At 43.0% G+C, this 12,476-nt stretch overlaps 2 protein-coding genes across 9 annotated transcripts in view; one reads left to right on the forward strand and one right to left on the reverse strand.

Moving 5' to 3' along the window:
- KIAA0825 overlaps positions 1-7,227 on the reverse strand; it is a 190,991-nt gene extending 183,764 nt beyond the window's left edge. For 2 of the 4 annotated variants that reach the window (XM_083576536.1, XM_083576538.1), the window contains exon 1: positions 7,103-7,227. The gene's annotated coding sequence lies outside the window, so the exon portion shown is untranslated. The other 2 variants (XM_083576535.1, XM_083576537.1) reach the window with 2 other exon arrangements.
- Positions 6,949-12,476, forward strand: part of SLF1 (SMC5-SMC6 complex localization factor 1) — a 32,525-nt gene continuing 26,997 nt past the window's right edge. For 2 of the 5 annotated variants that reach the window (XM_083576687.1, XM_083576691.1), the window contains exons 1-3: positions 6,949-7,075; positions 8,341-8,454; positions 8,875-8,950. In XM_083576687.1, coding sequence (XP_083432813.1) covers positions 8,341-8,454; positions 8,875-8,950 — 190 coding nt within the window. In that variant the 5' untranslated portion in view covers positions 6,949-7,075. Of the gene's footprint in view, positions 7,137-7,384; positions 7,487-7,535; positions 7,624-8,340; positions 8,455-8,874; positions 8,951-12,476 lie in introns of those variants that run through there. The other 3 variants (XM_083576689.1, XM_083576690.1, XM_083576688.1) reach the window with 3 other exon arrangements.

Here is a 12,476-nt window from a genome sequence, read left to right on the forward strand (position 1 = left end):
TGAGAGGTTGTCCCTACTGGCTGCATTTTACAATAGATACAGCTTCGAAACCAACCTTATGGGTAGTCCCAAATAGAGCATATTACAATTCTCCAGTCTTGAGGTTACCAATGTACGGGTCACAGTGATGAAGTTATCTTTGCCCAGGAACAGGTGTAGTTGGCATACCAGCTGGATTGGGTAGAAGGGACTCCTCACTACAAAGATTACTTGAGTCTCCAATATCAGTGATCAACGTAAGAGCACCCCATAACTATGGTCAGTATTACTATACTAGGAACACCAGCATGGTCTAGTAGTTACAGTGTCTGACTAGGACTGGGCACACCCAGCAAATCCCTACTTAGCCATGAAGCCTACTGGGTAACCTAGGGCCAAGTACAGTGGTACCTCGGGTTACAGACACTTCAGGTTACAGACGCTTCAGGATACAGACTCCGCTAACCCAGAAATAGTACCTCAGGTTAAGAACTTTGCTTCAGGATGAGAACAGAAATTGCATGGCGGCGGCGCAGTGGCAGCGGGAGGCCCCATTAGCTAAAGTGGTACCCCAGGTTAAGAACAGTTTCAGGTTAAGAATGGACCTCCAGAACGAATTAAGTTCTTAACCCGAGGTACCACTGTACTAGCTCTCTGCCTAACCTATAAGAAAGGATTCTGAGAATAAAATGAGGAGAACTGTTACACAACCTTTTGGAAACTCAGGATGTAAAATAGTGAATACATCAATTACTTGTCCTCTGCAATATGGTTCTTATAATTTGCCATACTGAGTATTCCCAGCTACACAGCTGAGCCTCATCAAATATAACTACAGCAAACAAAACTCAAACAACAAATGAACTGGCATAGCTCAGTCTTCCTAGGCATAGAGCCAGACCAGATGAAAAGAGATAGAAAAGATGGATCAATGCTGTGTAACTTAACCGCATTCATCACATACCCTAGCAGAGTACCAGGTAGCCATCCAACTGATCTCCTGTACCAAATAACAAAGTAGAATCACAGACCATCCACATATATTTTTCATGCAAGGTAAAAGCACTTGAGAAGGCAAAATTTCCATGAGAAAATTGAGCAAAAATAAAAAGTTTTAGTTATTTGTTTAAAATACATAGCTTGCTTTTCATTACTAAAAAGGCATTCCAGAGCAGGTTGCAACATTAAGAAGCCCCACTCCTGTACTTATCTTCCCTTCAAAGGCTGTTTTGCATTTAAAAAGCTGAAAAAAGAAGAGAGAGAATGTGAAAAAGCATATAACATGTAGTTCTGCCTTTACATTGTCTGAAGTAGAGAAGGAACTATAGAAGGCCACTAATAAGACTGCAATCATATTCAAACTGGAATAAGCCCTATTGAACTTAAAGGGACTTAGGGACCAATCATATCTCCCATCTGGTAGTGGCTGGGTGGAACAGAGCTCATGATGGAAGGTGAACAGTTTCATCCCAGGTTTTGCTGGCACAACAGAGAAGCCCTGATTGAGCCCACTGTCAGTAGGTGAACCAGCTTAGGATCCACTGGCTCCTTGGACAGCTCAGTTCCACTTCTTCCTCATCTCATAAACACCGTGATAGCATTTTTGGCACACACAAAGGAAACCTTTATAGTGGCACAAATCCCCTGCTCGTGGAGCACAATGGATCCAGGCAGAGCCACCAAATTCTCTCCAACACAGGGGTTTGGATGGCTTTGTTATTTTAAATTGACATGTATGTGCATGTGCCATGCAAGTGAGGAGCAAGCACATACTTCTATGAGCATATTCTGTGTGGACCACATACCCCAATACTTTGAGCATACTTGTTCTAAGTAAAACAATCCAGAATTCCTCCTATTACGCTAACTGAAACAGTATCTTCATAGACTGTAAGCCATAGACGAGGGCCTATAATTTTCTATTATTATACAGTGCCTAGTGTGATCCTATTGGAAGGTCTGACTGGTGTTGGACTGAATGAATTGAAACAAAGCTGTAAATAAGACTGATACTTATTTTGGGTCATAATACCTGGAACAATTTTAAGGATACAAAGACTAAATACTATTATTATCAACCTTATTGTAAGCATCCAATTAACTGATTAGCAGTAGGAAATTTTATAAGAACAGTACACTAGTGCAGCAAAGCCACAATTCATATGGTGGGATTGGACAAGTTACTATCATTTAATATTAATAGCCTCTCTTGCAGGGATACTGTGGGGCTGAAGAGGATAAATATTAGAAAGCACTTAACATAGAAAGCTCACTGTATTAATGTATCAACAGGGATGCTACAAAATCATATATAAGAACATTGTAAAGCTATTTTAGTTAATTACTTTTCAACGAAAGGGATTAGAACAGTAAGTAGGTCAAAAGAGAGTACAAGATTACAAGTATAAAGCATTGCCTTGAGATAAGGAGTAAGGTATTAGAGTAACATTCTCAAGCGGTCAGGAATTTAGGACATATTTTCTTTTTCACCTAAGTACTAAAGAAGACTAATTTTCAATAATATGCTGACATTATAGTTCATGCAACATTTTAATAAAAAAATAGTTTTGCTTATGATGATCTGCTCTCTTACTTCATGCTAGATGGTGCTTAATTGTGTTCTAGTAGGTAGCAAAAGTTCCTAGGCCAAAAGGTATACCCACAAGGTATCTTAAGTTTTATCTTGGATTTATATCACTTAAGTACAGAAGGAAAAGTAGAGATAAGGGATTGCTGAGGGACAATGCGGAGTGGGGGATGTTCTATGAGGTATAGAAAGAAAAAAAGGAATGGTTCTATAGAGAGATGTATGATGTAGGGCAGGGGTCTGCAACCTTTAAGACAAAAAGAGCCACTTGGACCCGTTTCTGAAGGAAAAAAAACTGGGAGCCGCAAAACTCGTCATTATAAAAATAACTTTTTTGTCACTTTTTATTATTATTTCTTTGTTTGACCCCTCAGAATTACTCCTCCCCATAGAAATAAATTAAATTAACAAGTTACCTTTTTGTGTGTGTGTGTTCTTCACTCCCCTTCAAAACAGTGACCAGCGTACATGCCCCCTTTCAATGCAGTGACCAGCGTGCATGCCCCTTACAATGTAGCGGGCGGGCGGGAAGGTGACGTCGGGACGGTGCGTGACTAACGCACACACCGCCCACATGCGACGTCACAGCCAGTACAGCGCCCGCCACAGTGGGGAGTGTCGGGGCGCACAATTCGCCTCCTCCCCTCGCTAGTATCCGCCCCGGAGCCGCGGCAAAGGTGTAAAAGAGCCACATGCAGCTCCGGAGCCGCGGGTTGCAGACCCCTGATGTAGGGAAAGACAAAAGGAATGGGGATTTGAAATATATAGTTATAGTACTATAAAGAGAAAAGAGAACACTTTAGAAAAAAAGCCTGGCAGGCTACGTTATGGGATGCTGCAGAGCACTATCTCCTCCAATGCTATTTAATATCTACATGAAGTCGCTGGGAGTGGTCATTGGGAGTTTTGGGGCCAGGTGCCATCAGTATATTGATAACACTTGACTCTATTTCTCCATAACATCACAATCAGGAGGCGCTGTGCAGTCCCAGGGCCATTGCTTGCATGCAGTGGTGAGATGGATGAGGTAAAACATGCTGAGCTTGAATCCTGGCAAGATGGAGACAATGTAGGTAACTAGTTCCCTTGTCCAAGAAATTGGTCAATTGCCCATCCTGGATGGCGTTGCACTCCTTCAAGAAACACATTTGCAGTTTAGGGGATGCAGCTCTATCACTGGAGGCTCAGGTAGCCTCAGTGGCTAGAATTGCCTTTCACTAGCTGCAATTGGTTTGACAGCTATGGCCACTGCTGTACCAGGAAAGCCTGGCCACAGTATTTCATGCATTGGTTACTTCAAGACTGGATTACTGCAATGCACTCTTATGTGGAGCTTCTCTTGCACTTGATCCAGAGGCTGCAGTTAGTGCAGAATGGTGCAGCATGATAGCTGACAAAAGTGAGGCCTTGTCAGCATATAACACCTGTGCTCAGAGATCTGCGCTGGTTGCTGATTTGCTACCTGGCCGAGTTCAGGGTGTTACTATTATTATTTAAAGCCCTTAACAACTTGGGACCAGTTAACCTACTCAGCTGCTTCGATCATCAGAACAGATACTGTTACAGGTGCTACATAATATCTGTTCTACATCTGCAAGAACTTGATCTTTTATTGTGGCATCACCAAAACTTTAGAACTCCCTGCCTAGTGAGATCAAGCAGGCACCCTATGTATTCCTTTTGATGCCTGCTAAAATCATTTTTATTTAGACAAGCCTACTAGTTGTAGACTAGTAGTAGGGACTAGTTGTAGTTGTAGACTAGTAGTAGGGACGCAGGTGGCGCTGTGGGTTAAACCACAGAGCCTAGGACTTGCCGATTAGAAGGTCGGCGGTTTGAATCCCCGTGACGGGGTGAGCTCCCGTTGCTTGGTCCCTGCTCCTGCCAACCTAGCAGTTCGAAAGCACGTCAAAGTGCAAGTAGATAAATAGGTACCGCTCCGGCGGGAAGGTAAACGGCGTTTCCGTGTGCTGCTCTGGTTCGCCAGAAGTGGCTTAGTCATGCTGGCCACATGACCCGGAAGCTGTACACCGGCTCCCTCGGCCAATAAAGCAAGATGAGCACCGCAACCCCAGAGTCGGTCACAACTGGACCTAATGGTCAGGGGTCCCTTTACCTTTACCTTACTAGCTGTTTAGTAAGTTGATGAAAGTTTTAATCTGTTTCCAGTCTATTATTTCAACTTTTTGAAAGTTTTAAATTATACTGTAGTTATTTTTTCTTATTGATTTTATTGTTTTATCCTTCTTATAAACTGCTTTGAGTGTTGTTGCTTACAATCAAGTGTTTATAAATTTTATGAAATAATAATAAAGAAAAAACTGTGTTTTAAGCTAAAATGCCTTTTTTGCCATGTAGAACATATTGTTTACACACCATCGCAATCTCCAAGCAGTGAGAGACCACAAAAACTCCAGGGGTTCATGCATTCACCCAAGTTCAGTTTCTTGGAATGATGGTTAGAAGAGACCGTGGAGTCTTTAGGATACAGTATATGGTTTTATTTACAACTATGTATAGTGTGAGCATAGGATGGAAAAACTTGCAACAGCAACATTCACATAGATCTTGCTTTCCCCTTAGGTTTCCAGGGGAGCCCCAAAGTCCAGCATTAAGGAAGGCATGTCTCTCCATCTTAAAGATTCCTGCTCACTCACACAGCAACTCTGACTATTGTTCTTCTACTTACTTGGAAGATAAGAGGGGTGTGAAAAGGTCCACCCATCTATTTCTGTGGCACAGAGCAACTACTTTGGATATGCTAAATCATGGTACTTAAGTAGCCAGTCAAAGTTACATTGAAAAACCAGTTTGTTTTTCAAAAACCAGTTTGGCAAGCATCCTCATACATTCTACCCTCACAGATACAGGAAAAGGACCCAGGGTATCATTCAGACTGACCCTGCCCCCAACCTCATAACAGTATACACTGGTCTACTACAGTTACTATGAGGGCTTACTTTATTCAGAAGAATTCCACTCCATCTTTAGTCCATATTTAAGTGCTCACACATGCACATGCACATACAGCAAGTGCTTCAGTGGGGGAGCAGAACACAAAAGTGGCAGAGAGGGCAACACTGTAAAAGTTTTTCAGACTGAAGGTATTTGCTATCTAGAATTATCCATTTCCCCCAAACTGAAGTATCTCTTGCTGCACATCACATCATGCATTTAGTTCATGGGCCTTGCTCCCAAATGGGTCTTGCTCCCAAGGACATAAGCCTGCTACCTGGGTTAATATTGAAGAACAATGTGGGGAAGAGGAGGAAAGTAGTACAGTGGCACCTTGGGTTACAAACACCTCAGGTTACAGACTCCGCTAACCTGGAAGTAGCACCTCGGGTTAAGAACTTTGCCCCAGGATGAGAACAGAAGTTGCGCCACCGTGGCAGTGGGAGGCCCCATTAGCTAAAGTGGTACCTCAGGTTAAGAACGGTTTCAGGTTAAGAACGGACCTCCGGAACAATTTAAGTTTGTAACCAGAGGTACCACTGTAAACCAAAGCTCAGGAACTTCTAAACAAGATACAAAACTGGGACCATGGGCATAGCCCCCCCCACCTGCCATCCTCTTCTGTCTAGCAGATTCGAAATGAATTGTTTCAACAAGCTGTTTTAAATTACTTTCTTTTGACCAAGTGCTCAGAAAACCTGTCAAACTTTCTACAATTTCTTTTAGTTAAGTATTTTTATTTCCTTGATGGGGGGGAGGGGGGACTGCCATGGGCATAGCCAGGATTTATTTATAGAGCGGGGAAAGCGTTATTGGGGGTGGTGGCAGTTAGTTAAGTAGTTTCATTTACTTACTTGATTTTGGGGGAGCAGCTGCCCCTGCCCCCTCCTGGCTACGGCCATAGCAACCGCCCCCCTGCTCCCCCTATGCGTGGGACTACATTAGTTTGAAAACCTAACCAAGGAGCAGTAGTAGCAAAAGAGTCCTGTGGCACCTTGACTAGGAGATGCACAGAATGTGCCCTACTAAGTTCCAGGGGGGCAGCCAACTCCGTCCTCAGCTAAGAAAGCAGTCCTGAGGCATCTTTTTAAGGCCAAACCCATTCGCTAGAAAGCTCATATAATAATAATAAACAACACATCTGTCAGTGAGTCTCTCCGTCTCCTTCGTCTCCCTTCGGCGTTTGAGGAGAACCAGGGACGGAAGGCGAGGGTGGCAGCAGCGGGCAGGTGGGCGCTTCGGAGGCCGAAAGGAGGGCCGAGCCCCTTTCCCGCCCCGCTGCCCTGACAGACTCCGACGTCACTTACCAGGTAGGCCGGGCCCCGCTCCCTCTTTCGGCGCCTGGTAGCCCCGGAGACCAAACGAGCGTCAGTAACCACGGCTCGGAATGGCCGGGCTCCGACATCCGGAGGAGGAGCCACCAAGACGGAGGAGGAGGCTCTTTTCCCGCGCGCGAAAGAGAGCGAGCGAGCGCCTACGCGGGAAGGAAGGCGGGAGAAACGCTCCAAGTACTGAGAGGCCGCGCCGTGCGACGCTGAGGGGAAATCGCCTGAGGTAAACGGCGCGCGGGGCTGTACATACAGGCAGATGGAGTTCTTCGAGCCGGTTGGCAACGGTGCGCTCTCCTCAGCTCAGCAGCATAGCCCTCGAGGCTCTGCTCTTCTTTTGAAACTGCGTCTATCTGTGGGGGGTGGGGAGCGTCTTCTTCAGAAACTCCCTGAGAGCCCACCCCTCTTCCCCCACTTTCCGTACTTCTGCCTTGCGATTTCTTTCCCCCCTTTTTTTCCCGCGCTCCGAACGCGGCGGCGGGTCTCGTTACGCGAGTAGCGTAGCGGGCGTAGTCTCCGTAGGAATCTCTGCGCGGGTTCCAGAACTACTGTATTGCGAAGTCGCTTGACTTAGTGATGTTCCGTCGAGTGCGTTCTCTTTTTGTAGCTTCTCTTTCCTGCGGACTTGTCTCTCCAGGTAAGAAGGTTGCGTGCCCGAGCAAATGGCTTAACCACTATCGTGACAGAATCTCAGCCTTTTTTCCCTAGGCGTTGTTTATCTAGAAGCAAAATCCCGCTGAATACAGTGGGGATGGCTGTAGTAAATGTGCATTGGCTGGTAGTTCCATAGTTTCTCAAACTTGGGGCACAGATATTTAACTTTGCTAGCTCTACAGAGAACGGTGAAATCCTAGAAAGGTTATTGGTTTTGCATAGCATGACTAATTCAAATAACTCAAGTAGAATATCCGAATAAAAGTGTGTGAATCTTGAAGTCTCAAGCCTACCTTTCTACATGCTCCCCCCCTTTTCTGAAAATACTTATGGTAAACAACCCCCAAATACCCCCTGCTAAGAAACATTCCATTTACATATACAGTGGTACCTCGGGTTACATACGCTTCAGGTTACAGACTCCACTCAGAAATAGTACCTCAGGTTAAGAACTTTGCTTCAGGATGAGAACAGAAATCGTGCAGCGCAGCCGCAGCAGGAGGCTCCATTAGCTAAAGTGGTGCTTCAGGTTAAGAATGGACCTCTGGAACGAATTAAGTTCTTAACCCGAGGTACCACTGTACATTGTAAATGATACAGTTAGGCATTAAGCTGTGTGTCCTGGAAGACCTTCTCTTTGATATTTTAATGTAGGTTGTAAACTCCTTTGAGATTTTTTCCCTTAAAAATATAAAGTGTTACAGAAATGAAATGAATAGTAATAATAAGCAGATTTGTATAGTAGTTAGGAGTTGATGATTTAAGTGCATCTACTCTGCATCTTAACAGATTGTGCCAGAATATATGGTGTACATCTTTTTTCTTTTTTTTTAACAGATGGAAAGTGACATCCAAAAACGGAGGATCCAACTAACTGGATTTAAGAACCAAGAAAAGAAGGGCCTAATCAAATTGCTTCAGACACTAAAATGTGTTTTTTTTAACACTACGGTAAATTATGATAATTGATAAACCTAAATATTTTGTGGATTTTTATCACCTAGAATACAGTGGACGCTCAGGTTGCGAACGTGATCCGTGCGGGAGGCACGTTCGCAACCCGCAGCGCTGCGTCTGCGCAACCACAGGTTGCAATTTAGCGTTTCTGCGCATGCACGATCGCCGAAACCCGGACGTAACCCATTCCGGTACTTCCGGGTTCAGCGTGGTGCGCAACCCAAAAATGCACAACCTGAAGCATCTGTAACCCGAGGTATGACTGTACTTTATACAACATATGGTATTCATAGTGGTAAAATTTGAGTGCATGCTACACTCTGGTAAAAGAGCAAATTCTACTTCTTACCTTATTATTTTTGAAAATGTGTATGCAATTTTTATTTTATGGTTGTGTGTTCTTTTTGTTGTTAGGAATACAGAGATTGCACTCACCTCATAGCAAAGAGACCTTGCAAGAGTGAAAAGTTCTTAGCAGCATGCGCAGCAGGTATGTATAGTGTGCTGTTCCTTTGCAGACAGTTTGGAAACTTCAGCTGGTGCAGAATTTGGCAGCCAAGTTGCTCAATAGGGCAAGATAATTTGAGCATATTACACTGATCCTGGCCTGACTGTACGGGTTTCCAATTAATTTCCGAGCCCAGTTCAAAGTACTGGTTTTTACCTATGAAGTCTCAAATGGCTCAGGACCACAATACCATAAGGAATGTCACTTCCCATATGCACTGACCCTGTGATCATAATCTGAAGCCCTTCTTTGTGTGCCTCATCCATTAAAGGTCTGGAGGATGGCAACACGAGAATGGGCCTCTTCTGTGGTGGCTCCCTGTTTGTGGAATGCTCTCCCCAGGGAGGCTTGCCTGGCACCTTCATTACATATCTTTAGGTGACAAGTAAAAGCATTTCTCTAGAACCAGGTCTTTGACTGATTAACATTCTTTGGCCTTTTAAGTGTGTTTATTATGCTAGATTAATGTTGGCCATTGTTGACTTTAATAACATTTTAAAATAATAGTGTGTTAAAATGGTTAGGGTATTTTTAATGGTTTTAAATTACATTTAATTGGTAACATCTTGATATAAAGTCTATAGAGCGCTTTTGGAAGACTATTTTCTTGTAAACGGTATACAAGTTTGTTAAATAATAATACCTATACTCAGATTAAACATTTTTAAATTGTAACCATTAACTACTGAAGATGCACTGAGTATAAACAATCAGTTTATCAAATTAGTTACGTTAAAAACTTTAATGCATAAGATTTTTAAAAGACCATTCTAATCTGTTACATGTTTTCTTGGCATCCACATACTCTTGGGGTATGGTTGTTGGGGGCTGTTGCTGTTGGTTTTTTGTATCTGTGTTATAGATCTTGTTGCGATTTATGTAGAATTGTTTTCAGTTTGGTTGTGTATTTTTTATGTTTTATTTTTGGTTTATGACTTCTTTTGTTATGTTGTACAGGTACTTAGCATTTTTTTATGTTGTAAGCTGCCTTGATCATGGTTTGAATTGTGGATCAGTGGCATACAAATAAAATTATGCATATGTGTGTACATAACTAGAGTTCGTTGTGTTTTATATCTTCTGTGACCTTAAAAATCCTGCAGATACTAATTCTTAGTGAGCACTTTGGGTATTGTACCTATTTAACAAGGTTTTCATTTCATTTCTTCCATATCAGCCTAAATTTCCCAACAATAACTTCTCTTTAGCTTTCATAGTTGTGGTAATTCTCATTGATCGCTTAACACATTTTTTGCTAATGGCAAAGATTTTGACGAATTTGAAAATACCTTGTAATTGTTGGCATCCATCTGTTTTGAGAGATAATGGAGTATCTGCTGTAACTAGAAACTTGTAACTGCTGCCTCCTGCATTTGTTTTTGCTGCGTTATCAACACTGAAGTGACATTTCCGGGGTGCAAGCCTTGGCAGTGTGTATGGAGGTCCTGGGCTGTCCAAGAGCTGCCCCACTCAACCTCACTGATGTGGTCCAAAGGAAAGCAGAGCAATACATTTGGCACCAGCTTAGCTGCAGGAATTATCGGAAGGAGGCATAGAAGACTCCATCTAACCATCTTAGGGACTCCGGATTTGTGTAGGGTTTACTCCTTAGCCTTTTTCCCTCCCACATATGTCCCGTAAGGCAGGGGGTAGACCATGCAGGGAATTGCATTCCCAAACATCTAAGAGGGCAGCAGGCTGGGTTAGGCTATTCCAATTTGGGATGCAGGTGGCGCTGTGGTCTAAACCACTGAGCCTTTTGGGCTTGCTGATCGGAAGGTTGACAGTTTGAATTCGCACGACGGGTGAGCTCCTGTTGCTCTGTCCCAGCTTCTGTAAACCTAACAGTTTGAAAGCATACAGTGCAAGTAGATAAATAGGTGGTGGGAAGGTACACGGCGTTTCCGTGCGCTCTGGCTTCTGTCACGGTGTTCCGTTGCGCCAGAAGCGGTTTAGTCATGCTGGCCACATGACCCGGAAAGCTGTCTGTGGACAAATGCCGGCTCCCTCGGCCTGAAAAGTCCATTTGCCTTTTACTGGACTTAACCGTCCAGGGGTCCTTTACCTTTTTTTTTTTTTTTTTTGCTATTCTAGATCCCAACTGGATTTTAATTAAAACATCTAACGTGATAAAAATGGAAGGTATCAATAAGTTTAAAATCACAAGTTTTCACAAAAAATAGCAACTCATGCTCTCAGAGACCTGTGGATACACAAACTCCTCCTTTCAGCCTCTTCTTCATGTGGGTGTGAACCCACAGCTCTTATTTGAACTGTGGCATCTCAAGCTCCATGAAATGACTGCACCTTTTTCCTTGCTGGCCCTAATGCCTGAATTCGCCATTCAGCATGTCTCCATTCAACCATGTCTCTTATTTCCCTTAAGCCTTTCCTCAATACTAACCTTTTCTGGAAAGCTTATGGATAAGCACCTAATCCCTATGGTAAATAAACCAAAGTACCCGTGCCTCTATTTCCCCCTTTCTTCCCCTGCTTTACTGTGTCTATTTTAGACTGTAAACTCCTTGAGGTAGGGACCTATTATAACTGTTCTTTATAAAGTGCCATGCGCACTGGACTATAAAGATCAATTATTATTTATATATTTTTCTTGTGTCAACATCAGTAATACAGAAAACGCTTCTGTCCTAGAATGTTAACTCCCTACAAACTTGTTACAAATGCACACTAGTGGAAGCTACTCAAAGCAAACTTGTGACTGCTTTTTTCCCCCGTACAAAATCTGAGTGTTTCAGGTGGCATGCCTTTGTGATGGGGAACCTTTTCACCAAGAAATATGAATACAGGGTAATGGTTCCTAAACAAAGAGGCTGAGAGTACCTTTCCCCTCCCTCTCCCTTTCCATCAGATGACTGCTGGCATGCAAAGCTAGCACCTATAGAAGTACCATCTGGTAAAACGTTGCCTTGCAATGGCACAATCTGCTCGGCTCGGCTGTAAAATTGATTAGGATCACAGTTTTAGCTGCTTCACTATGAAATATGCTGTAGTTCGTTTTTATGTAAAGCGTATGGTGCTGCTGTTACTGATTTGAACCCTGAAAGAATGGGAAAATAAGGTTTGGGCAAAGGAGGAAAGGGGACAATACCATCAAAATCACATTTAAGCTAGCATGTTGAGTACATGATGTGCTAATAGAAGAGAAATCAATTTTGGAGGTGGAAGCTGCTGGTATAAAATAATTCTCTCTAAAATTTAATGTTTGACTAAGGTTATAGGGGCCTCCAGAATTAGGGTGGGCATGGCTATAGTTAAACTTTACAGAGTATGTTAGCTGGTGGATGTGTGATATTTATGGTTCACATTTTGAAGATGAAAAGTTTCAGAAGTATGAGTGCCTATCAGCTATATTTTTCTTTTAGAGCACATGCTGACAGAACATAGAATAATATATCTGAAATATGCTAATGCAGAATAAAAGAGGGGGTTTCTTAAAGAAAGAATCCACGTGTAGGAATGGGCAGGCATTTATTCTCCTGCTTTCAGT

The sequence above is a fragment of the Podarcis filfolensis genome, assembly GCF_964270895.1.
Source record: "Podarcis filfolensis genome assembly, chromosome: 11".
In the NCBI taxonomy this organism is placed as follows: Eukaryota; Metazoa; Chordata; class Lepidosauria; order Squamata; family Lacertidae; genus Podarcis; species Podarcis filfolensis.